This window comes from Podarcis raffonei, chromosome 11 (genome assembly GCF_027172205.1).
Source record: "Podarcis raffonei isolate rPodRaf1 chromosome 11, rPodRaf1.pri, whole genome shotgun sequence".
Taxonomy (NCBI): Eukaryota; Metazoa; Chordata; class Lepidosauria; order Squamata; family Lacertidae; genus Podarcis; species Podarcis raffonei.
The window spans coordinates 30,373,271-30,397,083 of NC_070612.1; the positions used below are offsets into that span (position 1 = coordinate 30,373,271).

At 37.6% G+C, this 23,813-nt stretch overlaps 1 protein-coding gene across 1 annotated transcript in view; it reads right to left on the reverse strand.

The window, feature by feature from the left end:
* Positions 1–3,376: 3,376 nt before the first annotated feature.
* Positions 3,377–23,813, reverse strand: part of FCHO2 (FCH and mu domain containing endocytic adaptor 2) — a 62,517-nt gene continuing 42,080 nt past the window's right edge. Inside the window, exons 12-26 of the mRNA XM_053408591.1 lie at positions 23,429–23,486; positions 22,620–22,795; positions 21,031–21,042; positions 20,135–20,159; positions 17,664–17,706; positions 16,064–16,158; positions 14,586–14,689; positions 14,354–14,483; positions 12,635–12,746; positions 11,485–11,640; positions 9,223–9,355; positions 8,521–8,720; positions 7,861–7,925; positions 6,444–6,608; positions 3,377–4,840 (exon numbers count right to left, since the gene is read on the reverse strand). Of these exons, the coding sequence (XP_053264566.1) occupies positions 4,818–4,840; positions 6,444–6,608; positions 7,861–7,925; positions 8,521–8,720; positions 9,223–9,355; positions 11,485–11,640; positions 12,635–12,746; positions 14,354–14,483; positions 14,586–14,689; positions 16,064–16,158; positions 17,664–17,706; positions 20,135–20,159; positions 21,031–21,042; positions 22,620–22,795; positions 23,429–23,486 (1,497 nt within the window). The 3' untranslated portion in view covers positions 3,377–4,817. The remainder of the gene's footprint in view (positions 4,841–6,443; positions 6,609–7,860; positions 7,926–8,520; positions 8,721–9,222; positions 9,356–11,484; positions 11,641–12,634; positions 12,747–14,353; positions 14,484–14,585; positions 14,690–16,063; positions 16,159–17,663; positions 17,707–20,134; positions 20,160–21,030; positions 21,043–22,619; positions 22,796–23,428; positions 23,487–23,813) is intronic.

The following is a 23,813-nucleotide window of genomic DNA, read 5'->3' on the forward strand; positions in this document are numbered from 1 at the left end:
TGACAGTTTAGCTAACTGGCCAGGTGACCTGACCATGATAGGAGATATGCCTACCCTATGCAAATACAATCAAACCTCCGTTCACGTAACCCTCTGGTTACATAAACTTCAGGATGCGAGCGCGGCAAACCCGGAAGTATTTTACCGGCTTTCAACCCGTGCGCATGCGCAAAAGCAGTCCTCAGGTTGCGGAAAACTCTGGATCCGACCGGACCTCCGGAATGGATCCTGTCAGTGACCAGAGGTACCATTTTACTGTCCCCATTGTTTGAGCAAACACCGAATAACTAAAATAAACCTGGATGGTGAGTGTATGTTGCATCTGTGAGGTTACTTCTGGTTTATTACCAGAGACACAAAAGAAAGGTCTTGACACTTTAACATGGCAGGAATACAAACTGCAGAAACAGTGTATTTGGCACTGGAATAGATGTAGATAAGAAAATACAGACTTTGAAATTCTTGAGTGAAGCCTGCTGGCTCTTGCTCTCAAATAATGTATACTGTATACACTATCACAGCTAAAAGACAAGGTGGGACACTTAACAGAGTACTTCAACTCTGGCGTCACAAACTTTGAATCAAAATAATTTATAATAAAGCTAGTAATGCAGAAAAGCAAAACAAAGTCCATTTGTGACGGTAGTTGTTACGGTGCCCTTACAGTAGTTGTTGCAGCCGATATTGATGTTTAAGAGGATATATTATCTAATAGTTATCTGTGTTGCCCTAAAATGTGGATATATATTTTTACTGTATTTTTGCATTAGATTTTTATTGGTGATTTTCTTAGGTTGTAAAACGTTTAGATATTTTCTTTGAAATGTGAAGTGGTATATAAACTACATAGCCCAAGGATTCTGAAGAAAAAGAACTTGCTTTCTAGATCCAGTCAATCATAAGTCTTGCTGGTTCAATGGGACTTCCTCCAAAAGAAATCTGTAGAATGGCAGTCTTACTGCCTCTTTGGGAATTACTCAGTATGATGGCTTGTCATGGCAGTGGAGCAGATAAAGCCTCCTTCTTCCTGCCTGACTTCTCCAAGTGGTGAGCACCAGTAATGGTGCTAGCCTGTGAAAGCACACAAAGTTTCCATCTAATTCCTCCCCTTACTAACAGGAAGGGGAAGGAAATAGCAGGCACCCATTTAGGAGAAGGAAGAGGAATGCCTTCTTTAAAATCAGGGCACATTTAAAACTGATGATGGGATCTTTGATTAATTACTGTAGCTCTGCTTGTTATGTTTCCAAACACACCCTCTTTTTTTGGTTCTAGCAAAGCACCTGGCCTCCTGAAAATGGCGGCGTAAGTGCAGGAGTGTATGTGTGTGGTGCATGTGTGTATAAGAATGCACACCCATATCATCCTATTGTGCCTGAATTTTCTGATACAGGATACACTGTGCAATGTTATGTCATATACCTTACCCTCCATTCCCACAACTTTCTTGTATGGGAGGAAAGGAAGTAGAAAACCAAACCATTTTCTGTTAAGTGGAAAGATAGACTGCTTTTGGCATAGGACCTACTCTAAACCCGTTGCTTCCTTTTGCCAAATCCCTTGAGTTTTTATAAACAAAAAAGGTACAAAGATCCCATGAAGTTTTTCTGTCCAAGGAGCCCCTACAGAAAAATAGAACCATCTGCCCATAGGAGGCTGCTAGGTAGCATTTAGGTATCATTTAAAAGAAAAGGAAAAAACCTATTGTATCACATGCTTTAATAAAATACAAACATGTTAAAAGTATTTCCTTTGTTTGAAAAACCAACACATTTTATGTGAGAAGACTGTCCTTGACCTGAGATAGCATATAAACAGCAGAGTCAATTTATAAGTTATATATTATATGTTTATTATGGGGTGCAATATTTTTTACATTTTGTGAAAGATCAGATGTATTTACAATTTTTCTAGGAGATTTATATTGCTCTAATTTACAGTTCATACAAACCTAAAACCCTTTAGAGTTGTGTTTACAAATTCTCTCAAGAGGCAGCTATAAAATGGATCACGTTTATAAAGAAGCAAGATCCAGCTTGCTACATGCAGTTTTTCAGATATTTGTGGTTTTATACAATTTCTAGAGTTCTTTACAAATATGCTAATAAACTTGTATGGCTTCAAAATTGTAACCTGCACTCTTTGCGAATGTATGTTTGAGAATACTTGGTATTAAGGCTAGATTAAAAGTGCTGAAACTTAGCTTTTGCACGAATTTAGAAATAATACATGATTAATAATGAAAAACAAAATAAACTGAATTTCAATAGTAAGGATTAAACTGTTCAAGCAGTTCTGATTGCATTAGCAGATTACAATTAAGATTCTGGTAAATGACTGTACCTTTTGAAATGCCAATTTATGCCAATTTTAGTTTAAACATTCTAGTAATAATTCAGTAAAGACTAACATTTTTAAATATGAAAATCCAATATATATTGCTGCAATGAAATCCCAGTTAAGATTTGATAAAACAATCAAAATGTTTAAAAAGCAAACTAATTCACTATAAATCTTTTGACTGCAACCCTACACTTAGTTATGAATGTATAAAATATGACTAGGCCAAAATATTCAGCCCAGAGTTTTTTCAGCATTTTGGAGGCAGGGCAGTGGGGGACGACTCCCACCCAAGATTAATCTGGTCTTCAGAGAATGGGTGAAATCAAAGAATCTTGGGTATGTGGTGTAGGATTACCGTTAAAGGGAAGGTGGCATTTTTATTTTTATTTTAAAGGGAGGAAGCTTTGCTGTCAGTTCAAGAGGCAACTTGGTTGCCTTCAGCAGCTTGGCAGCCTTCCCTTTGAAATTAGGGACAGAACACCCCATGGAAACTCTACTATATCATTGACCAATGATGACAGACACCTCTTTTCCTTCCAAGAGTGCTGCTGGGAACAACACTATGTCATGACAGTGTGTCATTCTTACAGGACATTCTGTTTCTAATTTCAAAAGGAACACTGCTCAGGGCGACACCACTTGAAATGGCAGTAAAGAGTTTATTTTTCTGTTTGTTAAAAATGAAAAAAAAACCTTCAGCCACTTTGTAACGCAAGCCCATCCTCCAGCCAGAAGTTCCTAATTTTGTTCCTGTCTCCCCAAAATCTCTGAAATTCTGTCTCCTTTTGCAGGAGATTAAAGTGGGGGAGAGGGGGGGACAGGATACTTGGCTCAGCTTGAATATAAATTCATTTGAAATCTATGTAACATGTGCATTAACATATGCACTTGCCACTAGTTGCAGCCTTTATAGTGTGTTCCCATTCTCCAACATTAGTGGCTAAGAGCATTATATATCTACATTTTATATATAAAGCTGACTGGGTCAATCCAATACTGATTTTATAAGCATTTTTATATTTAATTATTCCCCCCCCCCCAGACACTGCAATTCAAAAGTGTACAGAATTCCACGCCCCCTTAACTTTTTATTTCAGGATTTAACAAGTTCTTAACAACACAATACATAGCAAGCTTTAAAAGTATGAATTTGTGCTAAAAATGATCCCACTAGATCACTTCTGTTGATGTTTAGAGCCACTGTGTTTAAAAAGTGATGAATCCAAACATTCAAATGCTAAGTTTATCAATTTTTAAGTTTATCAATTTTGTTGAAATTAGCATGAATGACAATTTTTGTTCTGCTCAAAATAAACATTGAAAAATATTACTTCTCTAAAGCTACTACATTTACATTCATGTCACCTTTGAAAGCACTTGAAACTTCAAAACTTTATAGTTAGCAAAAGGGAATGCTATAATTATTCTTGTATAAATTGTTTTAAACTTATTTAACACACCTTCAGGATTTTACACATCTTTGGTGATAGTGAAGTTGAATTTTGATATCAAGTTGTTTTTCTGTGAATATATAAAAGTCAAGCAATTCCCTTTACAGTGGCTGCATTTATTGCATTCAACCCACAAGGAAGCAATGTAATATTTTAGCGGCTGTTTTAGAGTTATTTGAAGTTTCCCTTCCAAATCCCTGCTTTAGGGAATTATGTAGTTGTACATATTACACAGAAAAACATCAGCTTTTCTGTATGGAAGATCTAGACATTGAAAAAAAGAAATAAGAGGCATATAGACATTTTGATAGGCACAGTTTTAAAAAGGCACAAATGTTACACATTCCATATAAAAATAAATTAATCTACAGCATTAATTAAAAATTACAACTCCCATAAAGTTAACTAATGGCAGAAGTAAATATCTGTTGTCTGTTGCAATTTTTAAAAAAAACATTGCACTTTACATTTTTAAAACCATCTTTTATAAAATAATATACACTTAATTATATATGGTATATGAAAATCAAGTTATTTTGTATACGTATCTCTAACCAGATATGGCACATGAATATACAAAAATGAAACAAAAATTACTTTGCCACTTTTTAAAATGAAATGGCAATATTGAAACTGAAACAAGTATACTTCAGTAATATTTATAGAAAGCTAAAATAATGTGGTTGCTTTTGGTATCGCAAAGCACCACACCTTTTAAATACCAGAAATGACTGCTATTTTGGCTTTGAGGCTACATAAGTATTAAGCATTTGCGTAATCTTGTTTCCCAGTATTTCAGCTGACCACCTACAGATAGTGTTGGAGTTCACTTCAGTGCTAATAAAATAGATAGTTTGTTTTAAATGACTTATTTTGGAAAGTGCATTTTTGTTGGATATAAGACTCAAAAACTAAGCAACACATTTTTAAAAAAATAAATGCATGTTAAAATAGTGTTGGAAAGGTAGTAAAATAGTGAATTTCTATTCATTGAGAGAACTCATTTCCCCCCACACTGGCTCATCAGCAATCTGCCATATATCGACCTGAAAGACAGAAAAAGCTTCTGTAGTTAATACCTTTTCAATAAAGTGAAAAACAGTTATACTAATTACTTACAAACAATTTTCTTCTATTTAAAGATAACAACTAAGATCCACTTGTCACATACAAAACAGCCCTATTTGCTAAAGCTGCTAAAATATGCTAGCTATATAAAAGACAATGCTGTAGACTGTGCAGGCGATTCATTAATGTGACTTATTGTAAATGGATGTATATCTCTGTATTTCTTTTAACAGGTTTAAATTGACTTGTGGATCTATAACTGAATTTGTAATGGCTTTTAGTCAAACACAATAAATGATTTATTGATTCTTGAACTAAGGCTATATTTTTAAATTACCGTATTTTGCCGCGTAATGGCCACATTTTTTGTGCCAATTTTTCCCTTCCAAAAAAGGGGGGTGCGTCCATTACGAGGTGAATTATGGTAAGAAGCAACAACATGCTATGGACTCTGGTTTTCTTAGCAGGGCACTGTTGCAATACAAAGCAAAAGGCAGAGACTTCACCCTTTCCGCTGGATTTTGCCTTCTCCCAGCGCGAAGCTCTGTTGGGAGAGGTGGCGGCTTCAGTCATTGTTAAGAGTTCTTTCTTCTTGGGTCTCTCAAGGCTATTCGCTCGTGCAGAGGCGGAGGAAGATGGTGGATGGGCAGTGGAGACATTTGCCCGCCCGCTGCTTCCCCTTCTTGGCAAGTCCAAGGTGGCGGCACTAGTGGCAGTGGCAGCAGTAGCAGCCCGGGCCTGGCTTTGCCTTGTCTCCTCTAGCTGGCAAGCCAGTGAGGACCTGGACTGCGGCCCTCACTGCCTCAGGAGCCCCCTGTGCCTACTCCCAGCTTGCCTCAGAATTACCTCTGCAACTATTATACAGGGAATGCTCTGGGACCAATTTTGGGGTCTGAAAAAGGGGTGTGTGACTATTACACGGTGGCGACTAGTATGCAGTGAAATACGGTATGCTTCCACATTTCCCCTGGCCATAGCAAATAGGTTCCTGTGCTCTGGTGACACAAGCTCCACTCTTCTCCCCAAACCTGGAACTTCAACCAAAGCAGCAATTCTTTTGCCAGCCTTACTTACAGGAAAGGCAGGGAGGGAGCAAGCCAACAAGGGGAGAGACAGGGACAGGCAATCATAATTTCTGGTTGGCTAACACAGCCAGCCAAAAATGGTGGCACTGTTTTCAATGTTTGAATTGTATATGTTAGAGCACTCAGTTGCTTATATTCCAAGATGTCAAGTCAGTACAGAACTTCGGTTTTTTCCACACATTTTTCTCAACAGATATGTTTGCAGAACATACACTGGTATTTGCCATTGTAAATGTGGTAAAATGTGAAGGGGAGATTCGTGTCAAAGCACTGTGACTTGACAGGGGAAACTCTCCTGAGTCTACTACATTACAGAAAAACATTTTCCCTTTGCACTCATGGTTCTGATTGCAGCAGAACCACAGTGAGTCACAGTGTACTTTCAGGAGGTATGTTTGACTTCCATGCAAGGGCAAACTGCTACTGCATTAACCACATCCCACTGATGATTTTAAAAAGTAAGAAATGTATGCCCTATTATGATTATGCTTCTTACCAGTGGCAAATCTCTTCTTAAGTAGGGAAAGCCGATAGCCAGTGCCTACTAGTTCAACGTCTACTCCTGAAAGTGTGCTTCCTTCACTGATAAATTGCACTGCAAGTGTTGCTGGCTTACTGGGTCCTTCTGAAAGGTCAAATTTGGCTCTGAGGGAGCCAGAGCCTATTCAGGGGGAAAACACACACAAAGTGAATAATGATTAAGGACTTGGTTTGTAATGCAACATCTAGCTGGATGGGAAATAATTTGGAGGATATCTTGATAAGTCAATAATACAGGCATGTACATTTCAGCACATAAAAAGTCAACATCTGCACTGGGGAACCTTCAGTCCATGGACCTGTTTAGGCCCAGTAGGACTTCTAATGTGGCTTGCAATGGCATTTCCCTCAAACCACACCCACTTGCTCTACACCTGATGTAATGTGATGTCAAATGTGGGGTGGTTAAGACACAGGTGCAAAGGAGCAACTTGGAATGTAAGCTTCCATTTGGCACTTGGGGCTCACTGACTGCACTGATCAGCTGACCTAGGTCCAGGTAGTGTGGTAGAAGGACTAGAGGAGGAAGTGACCACATTTTCACAACCTGCGCTTGCACACTCACTCATTTAAACATCCATAGTTTCCTTTCATTGAGTTTAGGATAAATAGGCAAAACCACTATTTCTCATTGCTATTTTGATGACCAAAGTGACAGCCTATAATATCCAATGCCAACTTTAAAACTGCAAATATATAGTTGAATTTATTTTTGAAGGTAAGGTAAATCATAAAAGTGCCTTTCGAACAAAAGAGACCTAGAAATACATTAAAAGGTAAAGGGACCCCTGACCATTAAGTCCAGTCGCGGACGGCTCTGGGGTTGCAGCGCTCATCTCACTTTATAGGCTGAGGGAGCCGGTGTTTGTCCACAGACAGCTTTCTGGGTCATGTGGCCAGCATGACTAAGCCACTTCTGGCGAACCAGAGCAGTGCACGGAAATGCCGTTTACCTTCCTGCCGAAGCGGCACCTATTTATCTACTTGCACTTAGATGTGCTTTCAAACTGCTAGGGTGGCAGAAGCTGGGACCGAGCAACAGGAGCTCACCCCGTCACGGGGTTTCAAACCGCCAACTTTCTGATCGGAAAGCCCAAGAGGCTCAGTGGCTTAGACCACAACGCCACCCGCATCCCAGAAATACATTAGTAGGCATCTTTTTCCACCTGAAAGGGCCCCCCAAAGACATGTAAATGCACTGATATAAATATATAATACATATAAAAATGTGGAAAATGTATAAAATTATCTATATACCAGACACACTATTAAGTGTGCATCAGTTTCCCACTGCTTACTTGTTAAATTTGAAACAGAAGATAAACAAGAAATATACACTGGTTAACTTTAATTTTTAAAAAATACTTTCTTACCTCCATTTTCTGATTTTTCTGAAATACTAGATAATTTCCATAAAGCTTTCATCTGCTCTGAATTCCTGTTAAGAAGTAAAGTCTGGTTATTGGACTGCAGCCTAATGGCAAATTTTTATAGAACTCCCTTCCAGGTAAAGGTCATACAGGCTGGCTTCCTTTTGAAAGTTCAGTGCCTACTGATGACTTCTCTTTTTAATTCCAGCAGGCACTTTAATTGAAGTTTGATTTTATAGTTTAAATTGATTTGTAATTTTTTTTTGTATTGTATGCCTGTAAACTGATAAGAGACAATCGTAGCAGGATATATATTGCTTAAATAAATATTTTAATATTTTCATTAATTTTAATTTTTTCTTTTTACTTAACAAGAATATGCTAGATGCCGGGCAGAACAAGGAAATTAACTTTGTAGTCTAAAATATCTTGAAAAAGTCATTGTTTTGTTGAAGGTTTGTACTAAAGCAGAAAACCTAGTTTTCTGTGTATTATCTTTCAGGAGACGTACAGCACCCCTAATATCAGTACCATGGTGTGAAAAATTTAAAAATAAAAGGATTGCTTTTCACAATGTTTCAGATGTAAAACAGCAGCAGCATAGTGGAATGAATTCCATGTAGTATCAGCAGTAAAATAATAATATTTTTTTAAAAAAATTACCATTTTGCTGGAGGAAGTGACTGCATATTCATTACACCTCCATCAACTGGCACCATGACCTGTATATTAGAAAGCATAGTTGGCACTGCCATAGAGGCCGGGTTGTATTTGTAATCGACTCTTACATCAGTAGTGTTACTATTGCACTTCCAGTACGTAGCAAGATTCAGAGGTGTAGATTGGATGCCATTTGAAGATACCTTTGAAAATAATCAAATAATGACTTTTAGGTCCAATAATGAAAACTATAAAGTTTCAATTTTGTGCTGTGTTCTGCAAAATATACTTAATCAGAAACTTTACACTTAATATGTATAAATTAACCACATTACTATAAAAAAGTCCTGAAAATGGCTACGTTGCCAGGAAATTCTTTTAGATGATAAAGGCACAGACTGAAGTTATGAACTCTTAGCTCCAAGATGTGTCTTTCAGTACTGCAAAATATTCGTCCTGATGTTTGAACCCATCTGGGCAAAAAAGGCAACAGGCAGCATGTTGCAGCTAGGACAACAGCCAAGATCAGAAGTATTAGGTTATCATATATGAGCCTTAAAAAGAAAATACCACAATGTTTCTATAAATACTGTGAAGAAAAACAGTCTAAACAAATTAATCAAGGGAAGAGTCAATTGCTTTTTTTACAGTCAGATGTAAGGCCAAGCTAGTGTGGTGTAAGTAAAGTAAAAAATAAAAAGTTACCTGATATTTTAGAACATCTACATTATAGTAAGAAGCTGAAGGATTCTGTTCCGATAGCTTCTTGAGGTAGACTGTAACAGCTTGCATGTCCATCCAAAAATCTCTTACATTGGAATCGCTTTGTGATGGATCACTGTGCACAAAAAGTTGGTGAAAACACAGGTTTTAGATTTCTTACATATTGGAAATGTTTTGCAAAAGAAGGAATACAAAGTTTTAAACCATCTGTTAAAACTACTTCTATGGATGGGGATTGGATCCAAAGGGTCCAAAGCACACACAGAAGAACTGTTTTATACCTTTGCAGAAGATCACACAGACAAATGGGAACTGCTATGGAACCCACCGATTAAAACTAAATGAACTCTTGCATATTTGCATAACAGTGACTTTGTCTCTGCTCATGATGTTTTGCTGTAGCAGAGAGGCTAAATTACAACTCAGAAGTTTCTGGTTTCACTTCCCCTCTGCCCATATATAACTACAAGGACTTGGCATTTCACACATTCTCTGCCTCAGCATCATATATGTAAATTCTTTGGCTTCTGTAATTGCTGAAATTATATGACTATCTGGAAAGTTCAACTGTTATTTCTTTATTTTAATGGTTTTATGCATATTGTGAACTGCTTTATGATGTATAAATAAAAAGCAGTATGTAAGTAAATGAATAAAGTATGATGGTAAAAATGTTGCAATACACTAACTCTACAATTTTATACTCAATTTTGCATTTTTACACAGTGGGTGCTATGTGAAGTAGCTGGAAGTCTACATCCACTGTAACACACAGACAGGAGCAGCCCAGGATGAATTTAATTTATTTCACAATAAATGTTGCACAAATTATATTTATGTATAACCCTGTAGAAGAAAGCATGCTCATTTTAAACACACAAACAGCATATCCTGGGGGAAATTCATGTTGTCCAGTAAGAGAGACAGCTGGTCTAAGACAGTAGCCTTAATCACTCTCATATGTGTCTATTACACAGCAGTTTCTGTCCAGCTTGAGCAGCTGCCCACAGTGAACACGTTCTGTACTGAGTAAAGAAATCAAGTTTTTATTCAGTGGCTCAAAACATAATTAGGTGTCTGCGATTAAGAGACCAGTGTAATCCATATGTAAACCCAAAATGAAGGCAGTAGTTTCTCAGGAATGAATGAGGTACTCTGTGTGTTGTATACGGCCAATTGTTTAAAAAGGAATCCTGAAGATATATGGCATATCCTGAGCCTGCAGAAAGCTAGTAAATTGCAGAGCAACCCTCAGATTTCCATAATGCCTGGGAATCAAAGAATCATTTTGGGAATCATTCTGATAAGAGAATGTATTGCCATACTTTCAACCTGCAAGCCAAACACCTATGGGGACTCATGACACATATCCTTATGATGGCACACAGGCACAAATCAACAAATTAAAATTGTACCTAAACATTTGCAAGTGATACAATTTTAGTTTTCCAGTTTGATGTGATGAGTGATGTCTGAACTATTCTCTAACACATGTTTCAAAACTGGATTAAATCCTTCCTCAAATGAAGCTTAATATGTTTTGAAAAGTAATGTAAATAAAATAAAATAAATCACAAAAAGCATTAGATGCTTGCCTTGAGGAAACGAAGCATGCTATGTAATCTGTTTGTAATATCAAACCATATGAGGAAATGCAACTAGCTTCATGGGGTAAGGAATACCAGCATAGTTAGGAGGTGGGAAGACATCCCTGTTACCCATGAAATAGTGCACTACTGCTGTGGAAATTATGGTTAATTAACACTGCCGCTATCCTTTTTTTTAGCACCACCATTTATTTAGCATTCATCCAGTTCTCAAGACACCATGGACTCACTATTGCTCTATGTATTACCCCTCTAGGAATTGTTTCTACGTCTTGTGTGTGCATGCAATGTGGACTCTGCGTGGTGAACCTGGCGGGGGGTGGGGGAGCTTTTTAAGGAGCTGTGAATCATGGTACTACGAAAAATGTTTATGGTTTAAAATTAGGTTATTTCAGTAATTTGTTCTAAGTGAGCACTAATGGAAACTTGCAAGTTTATTAAATCTCTAAAAGTAACACTAGAATTGGAATGAAGATGTTGAAAAAGACGACAAGCATAAAATATACAATGCAATTTACCAAAGCATATTTGCAGGGTAAACAGGGTTTCAGCATGAGAGAATGTATAAAAAGGTAATAATGCAACAAAGCACATTTATAGATTAGATAGTTTACTATTAGATAAAAAAATACAAAACCTGTATACAAGTTGTGCATTTGGAAGAACCTGCTCTAGTTTGCTTGTGTTTTTTACCCTGAAGCAGAGCACAGCTGGAGATGGATTGCTGGTGAAGACTTTAATAATTCCACTTGGGAATGAGACTGTCATATCACCAGTGATTTTCACAATACATCTAAAATAAAGATGTAAAATTACAAGCATTACTTTTACAACACACTATAGGATGCATGCTACATTTTAGTAAAAACATGTCTGTTGTTATAACAATCTAACTGTAAAACAGTACAGTATTAGTTAACATACAAATTTACTAAGATTGCTCATTTATAATGCAATTTTAGAACTAGGAGAGATTTCAGCAGAAAGTTCTAAACATACAGCACAAGTTCTGAGTACCTTTGGAATGCCTCATGACTCCCGTTATGGTCAACCAGTGAAATATTGCTTGAGGTCTCTTTTGGATGCTAGACCATCTCCAGTTGGGAGCTGGACTTTCTCTGTGATAGCTCCAGAACTGTAAAATTCCCTCCCTCAAGAGGACAACTTGCCTAACTTGTTGCCTTTCGGAAACAGGTAATAAATGCTATATATAGGCTCTGAAATGGCTTCTTATGTGCTCTTATACATTGTTAGCTTTTATGCCTTTTCATGTAGAAAAGTGGAATATAAATATGGTACTGGGTAGACTGGGTAGTCCCACAAACAGCGAGATCCAATGCCACACCAGTAGATGTGATACTTTTCATCTCCTCTTGGGAGCTACCTATCTCCTCATCTATTCCCCAGCTACTCCAGAAGGTCTCCCAACCTTATGGAGCAAATTTTTGGGGCTACAGAGGGAAAGAGACAAAAGGGAGACCTGTTTGCATAAGCAGAAGTCTGCTGTACAAGTTGGAAGTCACAGCTTAATATTACCCTAAGAATCATTCACAAATAAAAATGAAAACCAAGTCTGATGCAGGTACTGAATGACATTCAATAGTTATCTAACAACATAATCCATACTTTCATCAGCAGTGTAATTATCCAAATAGACACTGGACAATATACATTAGAATTTCATTTCTGAAGTTCCATTATTTTTTCCAAAGTAAAAAACAAAACAAAAACCTTAATCTGTTTTTTTTAATGCAAGATATAAAATTCAAAACAAATGTTTCACTAACTTTGTGGGATCTGCTCCTTTGAAGTAGGCATTAACAGACTCAGTAAGGGCCACTGCAACAGGCAAAGTGTCCTGGTTTCCAAGGCTGACAGGGCTAGGGCCACGTGAAATACCTAGAATGCATAGAGTTTATTGATGTAATTTCCTATCATGTTAGCAACTTCAAAGATGGATTACTTCAGCTATGAATTTCAAAAGACATTAATTATTAATGTAAGACTTAATACTAAAGTACAAATATTAGATGATGCAGATTTTAAGATATTGCACTAGGATTTTTTGGGGGAAATACCTGTGCATACATGCATGCATGTATAACACCATATCAACAATTTAATATAGATAACAAGTCTATATTTAACAAGGGACTCCACCAGTTAATGTCGATTATTTCCATTTCCTCTATAATGACTGCAGAAAAGTAACTTTTCCTTGCCCACTTTAAAGTAAGATAATCACATTTTTTCCACTTTGGAAAGAACAAGAAACCATGCAGTTCTACAGCAACAAAATGTAATGCAGGTGACATAACATCTATGTGTGGTGGAAGACTGAAACAACACCTACTGGCCCTCTTTGCTCCTTGGAAATAAGGCTATGTAGGCCCAATCTGCAGAACACTCTTCCCTCACACTGATGGCTTTGAGGGGCAGAGACCATGTACACAGGGCCCATATGCTGACAGGCCTGGCACAAGCACAGCAGGGGACAAAGCCAGCTGGGCATTGGAATCCCCACACTGTGAATACGGCTTTATTTTTTAACGTTTCATACAATAACGTATAAAACAGAATAAATGCCAAGTAATTCTGTATGTACTGTAACTTTTAAAAAGATTACTTAGGAAGATGGTGATGAAAAATAAGAAGGAATTTCTTTAAATATGTTACTTAAAATAACACATTACAAAAATAATTTGGGTGATTATTATTATTATTATTATTATTATTATTTATTTATTTATTTATTTATTTATTTATTTATTTATTATTAATTAAATCTTGCCAAAGGCAACCCAAAGCAACTTATAACCAACCAACAGAAGGAGGGAAAGAAGGAAGGAAGGAAGCTGCGTAAGTTCCTTTCTCTTGGCCTGAAGCAAGAGGCAGAAGTTATAAGACAGCTAACATGACCCCCCAGACAACAGCTGAACATTATACATACTGCTGGTGAACACATTAAAAATGTTTTCCATTCAGCTGATACAATGATTTTTAAGAGAGCAAGGGCAGATTTGTCAAATGCTGCATCTTAAATACCTTTGAAAATCAATCCAGAAAAATCTGTTTGGATAATTGCTTGTTATCATGAACAGCACCAGACAACCAATTTAATAATTAGCTATTTAAAAAGGATTTTTCGAGGAGGGAGAAAATTTTCACCTATGAAAATAAGTATTCTCTCCAAAAAGAAACTTATCAGTACCTTATAGGCTTTGTCATGCAGATATCTCACTTGTAGAAAAATGTAGATCACCTATGTTTAAAGTCTAAAATCCGGTTAAAATGAATCCTGTCATTGCATGTTTGCAATGTGTGTGTGGTGTGCATGCATGCAAGCCTGGTGAAGAGACCCTTTTTGGGGTAGCTCCTTTATTCCTATACAAATTCTTTCACATCTCATATAAAGGATTTATAAATAGATTTATATCCATTTTTCAAAGGCTAAAAAAGTTTTAGAATTAGAGACTATACAGGGAATCACTGATAGACTTCCTTACCAACTGTAGGTGTATTTGCTGCACTTAATGAAGCAGAAGATGATATTGAGGAGGAACTCTCTGCACGTGCCAAAGGAGCTGAAGGAGGTGGGCTGGAATTGGAGGTCAAAGGAGGGCTGAATGGCCTTGGCTTGAAAACAAAATGCAAAAGCATGAATACATACAAAAGTTAAGTGGGAAATAAATATAACTTAAGGCAAATATAACTTAAGGCAAGTTGCATTGCTCTTACAATTTCATTAATTCCACTGAGTTTCCCTGCAGTCAACTTTGGTCTAGAAGCTGGTCTTGGAGGAGGCACTAAGGTACCTACAGAAAGAGGGGTAGTTGGTCTTGCTGAAAGGCAATAGTAAAGATTAATATATTTCTATAAAAGTTACATTTATGAACAGCAATAAAATATTCTAGTACACTAATTATTGGAATAGAAAAGTAATTTAAACATAGAAACTACTGGACTAAACAGTTCAACAGTACTGACCACAACATTGGTGGTCAAGTAGTAACAATAGTATGAATACTACTCTAAAAAGCAGCACTAGAAAGTATATTGTTCCAAGAATTAACAGCAATTTTAAGTAGTAACGTTACTTAGCTATACTCATAACATAAAAAATAAGACTGCATGAAACCAAATTACTTGATTCAGATAAACTTGTAATAATGGTCAGATCTAAATTGTTCATTGTGCAACTCAGGGGCAAAGTACACATGAAATGGAAAGTCTTACTTTGAACTTTCAATGTGATTATCTTTTCCTAGAAGCAGGAAATGCTATTTGTTACTGGAAGAAAGATAATAAACAACCCCTGTCTATAAATATATGGAAGTGCAAACTTGCTAAAGTTGTTTCTTCTTTTATTTGCAAATATGATAGCTTTTCTTCAGATTCCTTGGATTGTTCATTGTATTTGAGAACCCTTATAAGAGTGCAAAGTATATAATAAAAAGCAAAACTTCATTCAATCAAGAAGCAGCATCTTCATTACTGTCTGTAATAAAACCAGGCTGATCCATGATCTGATCATGAATGAATGGGGTGACCTGGTGTATATCACTGGTACTTGAGGGGTGGGGAGCTGGAGCCATTTTCAGGCAGAAATCATGCAGGAAGGGAGAGAGGGAGATTGGACAAACCAGGGGAGGAAAGATTGGACAAATCAGTTTTTCTCTTTGTCTCTGGCTACAGTCATTTCAAAAAGATCAGAAAAACCCAGATTAGAAATGTTCCCCTAGGAATCAATGGAAATCATGGACTTGTTATGCAAATACTTTCCAGGGAACACATTGTGTTCAGTAAGTGGGATCTGCAGGTTCTTTATCAGCATTTTCTTTTTTAATAATAATAATAATAATTTTTATTTATACCCCGCCCTCCCCAGCCAAGGTCGGGCTCAGGGCGGCTTACAAGCAATAATAAAAACAAGTTGAATGATTACAACTTAAAAACAAAATTAAAATACAACATTAAAATATTGAGACATTAAAATATTAAAATGTAGCCTCATCGCAGGAGAAGGAAAAGAAAAAAGAAAGAGAGGGAGGGAATCAAATTGGCTCCAAGCCAAAGGACAGGCGGAAATCATATGTAAGTTGACATTACTGTGACTACCTTTGAAAATCCTATTTACATTGCCCACTTGTCATTAAAGTTTTCCAATTGAAAAAGAGGCACTTCCACAGGCTTTTCTCTGTTAATAATAAACCTACCTGATGAAGATGAAGACATTGTTGAAGTCAGGGAGGCTGAATCACCAGAATTCCTAAAGAGTGGATCCCATGCCAGGAGGTCATTGTTCCCCTTCCTATGTCATCATAAAATGAATATAAATCATACCAGGTATGTTTTTAGAACTGAACTAACAGTTGAAGCTGCATATGCATATTAAAATAATAATAATGCATACTTAAATATTTTACACCAGAAACTATTCCCTTACAAATGTTGAAAGTGAGAATACTAGTGGTTTTTTAAATCAATATAAAGTATTACCATTCTTATAGTTTTTAATCCATTGTTGCCATTTTTGAGAACTTGGCTAATTAATAATGCAATCCTAACTATTTCTACTCACAAATAAGCCCTACTGAATTCAATGGGGCTTACTGCCAGCTTAGTCGGGTGAATACTGTAGCTTTAATCTAATTTTACATCTGTGCACTCCTACAGCTGCTTTGAGCTGCTGGGTTACTTTTTAATGGTCTATTGAATTATCATAGACATTGTCCCTGAAACTGTCAATTGTTTGACATGCCAATGTTATTTTTGCTATTGATGTTTCTATTTTATGTGCCATAAACCACTTTGGGAACTTGTGTGTTTGTAAAATAAGATCAAACAACTGCTGACCAAACAATGATTAAATTATTTTTTTAAAGTAAAGAAAAACATGGTGCGTGATGAGGACATATTGAAATTTGCTATACCATATTTTTATTGTTTTTGGAAAAGGCGGACGGAATGAAACCCCTTCTGTAAGCATCTGAATCAAATTCTGCCACAAATCTGTTTTATTTGACTTAAAAAAACCTTCTGATTCAGATAGAACAAAATACATTTTACACACAATAACTATGGACCAGATTCAACTAACTGCCCCCCCCCGTTCCATTAGTACAATTGGGCTTTCCCCTGCTTCCACTACGTGTCCCCTGTACCCCCAAATTTACTCAGGAGGGGCAGGAGAACTCCTGAAGCAATGCATGGTGGGAGGAGAGGGCAGTTCATTCCCTCAGACAAGCGGAAAAGCTTGCACTGACAAAGCAATCTGTTTAGCACTCCGCTGAAGAACTTCCTATATAATGGCAGCTTCTAAGAGCAGCACTTCAGGGTGGGGATGGAATCATGCATGGCTAGCAAGTTAATTGATTCTTTTTGGCCTTTGTCTGCAATGATGCTATTATTTTTTTCCAATATGGCCTTGTAGAATTTAGGTTGACTTTAAGGCACTTTTTTTTTTTACTTATGGATAACAAAAATATTTTGGCTTATGACAGCAAGAAAGTGATTTATATTCTTCTGGCAGAACATATATAATTTTTCAGATGCAAAGCTATGTACATTGTAATGTATCACATGATATGAGCACAAATTAAAAGGGGGGTCAGGTAAGCATCCAAAGTGAAGGATGAAAATATATATAAATAAATGCAGAAATTCATCTTTTGGAGTCCCAAGCAGCCCACACCTAAACTGTCACATCAGAACTGAACACTGAACACAGGAATCTGGGGGGGCGGGGAGAAAGCCCTTCAAACCTAATATTCAGTGACTCTTCAAATAAAAATAAATGTCTAATGTGAAACTTACTCATTAGATGAAGCAGAAAGCTTTGATTTTGTTAATTCTTCACCTAAAAGATATTATGACAATTGAAAGCCATGACATTTAATTAACAAAATCAGCCAGCTTTATAAAAGTAATGTTTTAAATGGCAAAGATGTAATACAAAACAACTGAAACACTGAAATGAAGTGGAAATGCATCACAGTATGAATCTTCTGCTTTTGCCAAAAGTGTTTATAACAAAAATTCCTGTGTGAGAAGGAATCCAGGAAGGACATGGGTGTGGACATCAAATGCCTGCTTAAACGGAATCAGTTTGTTCGTTTTTAAGATGTATAGTTTTTAATGTTTCCAATGCATTTTATAAATGTTGAGAGCCTCTTTGAAGACTCCAATTAAAAAAAAACCAGGATATGAATAGAAAAATAAATAGGAAGTGAGTTTTGCAAGATACTGATCTCAAAATAGTTTTACTGTAAAACACAGGCATTACAATATTTTTCTCAAACTATGGCTTGGATTCTAATTTGCTCTTCTAATGTAAGAAGATGGTTGATTTTTGCAACAATTTCTTTCCATCTATAGCCCCCTGCACTATTCTCAAGAGACTTCCAGCTCTCAAAAACAGATTTTCAGAGGTGCATTGGTAACAGGCCTGTGGGAAAACCCTGATTTCTGAACATGCTCATAAGAAAATTTGGGGTACAAGCCTGTCTTTGCAGTTAAAGGTTAATAACTTGTATTAAATCACTATTTAATAGGTATTTAAACCCTTAAGCAAATCTAGAAAGAGACACGTTTTTACAATTAAGCTCATATGTACACAGTGCTGACAAAGTAACTTTTAGTATTCAAGTAACTAATACCTGACAAATTCCTATATGGAAGTCACTTCTATATGGGAACATGTAGATCACTCTGTCATATGGCACCCTGCCAACTGCAAAGGTTCCCTAGCTCCTAAAGGTAAAGGGACCCCTGACCATTAGGTCCAGTCGCAGACGACTCTGGGGTTGCGGCGCTCATCTCGCTTTATTGGCCGAGGGAGCCGGCGTACAGCTTCTGGGTCATGTGGCCTGCATGACTAAGCCGCTTCTGGCAAACCAGAGCAGTGCACAGAAGCACTGTTTACCTTCCCGCCGGAGCGGTACCTATTTATCTACTTGCACTTTGACGTGCTTTCGAACTGCTAGGTTAGCAGGAGTAGGGACCAAGCAATGGGAGCTCACCCCATTGCGGGGATTCAAACTGCTGACCTTCTGATTGGCAAGCCCTAGGCTCTGTGGTTTAGACCACAGCGCCACCCATGTCGTTCCCTTCCTCCTACTCACCCCATTAAGGAACTAGTGTACTTGTATGATTGCCCTAATGGGGAAATAGCAGCTGAAAATAGCATGGGGGATTAATTTGTAGTTCCTCAGGCTTCAGTCCTGATTCTGAATGCCCCGCTCCAAAATTAAAAAGCTGGGAGATCACAACTCTCTGATGTTTTTCCTTTTAGGGCCAAGCTAGATAAGTCTTCTTTGAGCACCACCAGCACACAGGAGAAGAGCTTTGTCACATATTTTATACACATTGCTCCAATGAAGGCTAGTTCTTTTAACAGCAAGTGCAAACTGTCACCATATCCTATAAGGTTTTAGAAAAGTTTAACAGGACAAATATATTATTCTTTTTTGAAAGTTGGAAGTGCTATGAGCTTACAGGACAATCCAAATCCTGGTTGAGCAGCAGCGGGGCATGGTGGAGTAACAGAGCCATCACCACAGCTCCATCACTTGTGCTGCCTGGGAGAGAAGGCAAAGGAGCAGCAACTAAGCCTATACTGGGTCAGATGCCATCAAGTGACATCAGTGAGGCTAAGGATCAAGTAGATCCCAGCATGGGCTAGCCCCACCTTGGAACAACCTTGTTTTGGAGCTGTGAGCTACTGCCCCAGGGGATCCCACAGCACTTCTGCCCATCCAGCAAATGGAATGAAGAGCTCCATGCCAGCTGTTACTCTGTGGGTGGAGGCTGGCAGGGGTGCCTGAAGGAATATCTCCACCAAATCCTTTCTCTCCGCAAGCCTGGCACCAAGGGGAGTTGGACTGCAACCTAAAGCCTGACCCTAAAGCCAGGATGCAAGCACTAATGTGTGGTACAGTTTCTACTGTCAGATTCTTTAAGAGTTCCATTAAAACCATCTAATATCACACAGTCATTTTATTAATCAATTTTATTATGGACATATATATCTATGTTTCGGACAATTACCAAAAGTAGGCAGACTTTTGCATTTTGTGGGTGAGGGCAGGGGGGTGAATTGTCATTAAAGTCATTAATAAGGCAGCAGGAAAAAAAAACTTGATTTAGGACTCCCTGATATCCCACCATATACAACTTTCCATTTACAAGAAACAATTTATACAGGCATGATTTCATGAACAGGAAGTTAAAGTCCAATATAAACATAAGAAAAATCAGATGATGGTCAGCAGTTCACACACACTTACTGGATGAATTCCGGTTCATTTGTGCCTAGATGAAAAATAACAAAAATGAACAACGCTTAGTGAACAAATATTTTCTTCCTAAACTAAAGAGTTGGCAGTTGGAGATAAATTCCAAAGCCACCACTAGCTATTAGGCTTAGTACCTCTAACAGGCAAAGTAACTGGTAGAGACAGGTAGTGAAATATTGGGTAGATCTTCTGGAGATTAAGTTTGCAATCTGTGGTAAAATTAACCGATGGTGGCTTTTCACGATATGGCCATCCCACTCCATGCAGACTGCCTAAAACTGCTGCAACATGATGACTGCTCTCTATTGCAAGCCAATACTTTATGCCACTTAAGTTGGTCCTCTTCCTTTTTTTCTTCATGACCAAGGCTGAATACTGTTGGCAGATGTTTTTAAAGCCAAGCAGCTGCTACTCTGCATTTTCTTGAAATAACCTGTGTGCGCATTAGTAGCCATGTGGGAGCAGCTTCAAATGGCTTCTGCTTAGGCGTCAAATTGTGAAGCCACCCTGAGAAATCTGTGCTGGGCTGATATGAAAGTAAATTACCGATCAAGAGCAGCTAGGGAAGCAAAATGCAGTTTTTTTTGTTTTTTTAAAAAAGCTGCTCATATGAAATTGACATAGTGCCCCAATTCAGATGATTGTCATGGGGACCCCACTGCTCCACAAGAGGCAGCCACTTGTCCCCTTGCCCCTGACCTCACACAGTATAAGGTCAGGGGCCAATTGCCTCTAACGCTTCAAAGTGTCTTGGAAGTGCAGTAAAAAAGCAAGCTTGAAGTTCACCACCATGAAACACACGCATGCACACACTCAAAACAATCATCAGCACACACGACTAAGTTTTAATTAGAAGTAAACTATGGTAAATATAATTTAATACTTACAGGACTATGTCTCTGATGTCAGCATACAAAATAAAATAGGGAAAACATAATTACATATGATTTGGTGCAAGTTAAATGTACTACTGTATTCCCCTCCCCACAACTTTGAATCTTGAAGCATCAAGCCATAACGTTAATGTAATAAAAAAAGCCCAAATGTAAAAGATAATTTTAACATTTTAAAGAAAAAGGCAAGAATTCTGATGGTGTGGTCTGAATGGTACCAACTGTTTATTGGAGACCTCAAATACTAAAATACTGAATCACTAGTTGTATATTTGTATCCATCTTTATCTAGAGCTGGGTGTGTGTGCTAACTTCTGGCCCTCTGATGATGTTGGACTACAAGTCCCATCACCCAACCAGTAGCCATGCTGATGGGTGTTAGAGTCCAACTGTTGATCTAGAACAGGGGTAGTCAACCTTTTTATACCTACTGCCCACTAATGCATCTTTCTTGATGGTAAAATTTCCTTACTGCCCACCAGTGCTCAATGGAAGGAGGATTCAGCTTATGCCGTAGAACCCTCTACCACCCACCTAGAATGCCGAAACGCCCACTGGTGGGCAGAAGGGACCAGGTTGACAAGCCCTGATCTAGAATGACCTTTTCACAAAGGAAACAACACAAAAACTAGAAAAAGCTCAGATTTGACACACAAATAGTTAAAATGGATGTGTACTGGATTATATAGAAATGTTCTTAAATGAGATATTTTAAACCAGTGTTTCTCAAATTTGGTTCCCTACAGTTGTGGGACTACAACTTCCATCATCCCTGATCATTGGTCCCGCTACCTAAGGATGATGGGAATTGTAGGCCAACAACAGCTGGGGACCCAAGTTAGAGAAACACTGTTTTAAACCCTTCTCCCTAGTCTTTTGAGAAACAGACTCCATCTCATAATAGCAGCAGACACTCCAGTACAGAAAAAGCCAAAGCACAGATGAAATAGTTTGTTGGATTCATACACCTGAGGCAGATATAGTCTGGGGAAGATAAATCTGTAGAGTTAGCCAGGGACATATTTATCCATGTAAAATGCAAACTGTAGTTACGAATAATGTTATGTGACAGGTTGCGCTGTAGGATGGAACCTGATCGTTTCTCACTTTTCTAAAGACAGTTAAGATGGAATATAGGAATTCAACAAAATGTATTTGCCTGCATCGACTGGCATGGGGTAGGACCATGCCAAAAATATTGTAATTCTAACATGCTCAAAGAACTCTCTCTAAACTAAAAATCTGACTTTGGCGTATATGATTACAATTAGAATATAACATAATCTGTTCAGAATATAGCTTCAAAAACTGGGCTGGGGTGTTCGTTTCTGAATAATGAGGCTCTTGCTAATAAGAAAGTGGCTCTATGTTAACCTCATATGTACTCCCTTAACTCCATCTCTGCTCTTGCTCCAAAGCCCTGGTATACCACATTCCAAAAGTCATCCTTTTATCATTTGAAATACGTAACTTATTAAAAATAGGCAATTGAGATATTCTACATTTGTGCTAAAATGGTTAGTTTTAAAGTACTATTTACCGATTGTGTCTGATATACTAAATATTATGCTCAGGTTACTTACAGATATAGCTGGTGAAAGTGTGATGTTCCCTATTGATTCTTTTAATTCATCCAGTGAAGGCATTGTATAATGAGAACTACTATTTGCCTGTACAGGCTTAATTTCCACATGGAACTTCCTTGGTTCATCATCTTCAGAGTCAGAATCACTTGAAGAATAGAAGTGGTTCGCTTTGGTATGTTATTTGCAGTTAAGGTGAACGTCATGAAGTTAATCACATAATGACTAATAGCACTGCTCTATGCATACACACAAACATAGAACAACAGCAAGTTAATAAGTTGCTAAACAGGATTTTTAAGACCCACAAAAATCACTGATATTAGTCCTTTACATATTCATAAAGCTTTCTGAAGAGATTGTACACAACCAGGGCAACCAAAATTATACAGAGGCTGGAGCAACTTCCCTATGAGGAAAGGTTACAACATTTGTGGCTTTCTAGTTTAGAAAACAAGATAACATGCAGATTGTGGAAAAAGCAGGGTTATCCATGAACCATAATGGTGGGATACACAGGAAACTGGGATGGATTTAACAGGAGATTAGATAAATTTATGGAAGATAAGGTTATCTGTGGCCACTAGTCACAATGGCTCCAGTATCAAGTGGCAGGGTGCCTTGAGTAGCAGTTGCTTCAGATCACAAGCAAGAGAATGCTATCAAGCAGGCACACATATTGCTTGTCAGCATCTCTTAGGCATCTGGTTAGCTACTACATGAACAAAATGCTGGACTAGACTGGCCTTTGACATGGATCCAGCAGGGCTCATGCTCTAGGTTCACAACTAAGCATTACAATAAAAGGATATTCTGACTAGCTTCTGGTTTAATGCTATAACCTTCATCATCAACATCCGGAATGTTCTGGAAAGAAAACAGGTAACTTATTAGACGACCATCACTATCAAAATATTTTCCAATAGATGTCAAAGCAAGCACAATGTATTGTTGATTATCTTTAAACCTGTTTATGAAAGCAGCAGTGCTTATGTCATCAGAACTTCAAGCCACGAGTTCAGAGGAATCAGGTTACAGTATTCATAATTTGGTACTTTACAAGTCTTATAACATTCACAGTTCATTTTGTACAATTGGGGAATCAAAACTGGGAGATAAACCTAGCTAGAGAGTCTGGAGAAAAAAGATACTCTTGCAAATCTATGTCCAAAACACTGTCCACTGAACTAGATA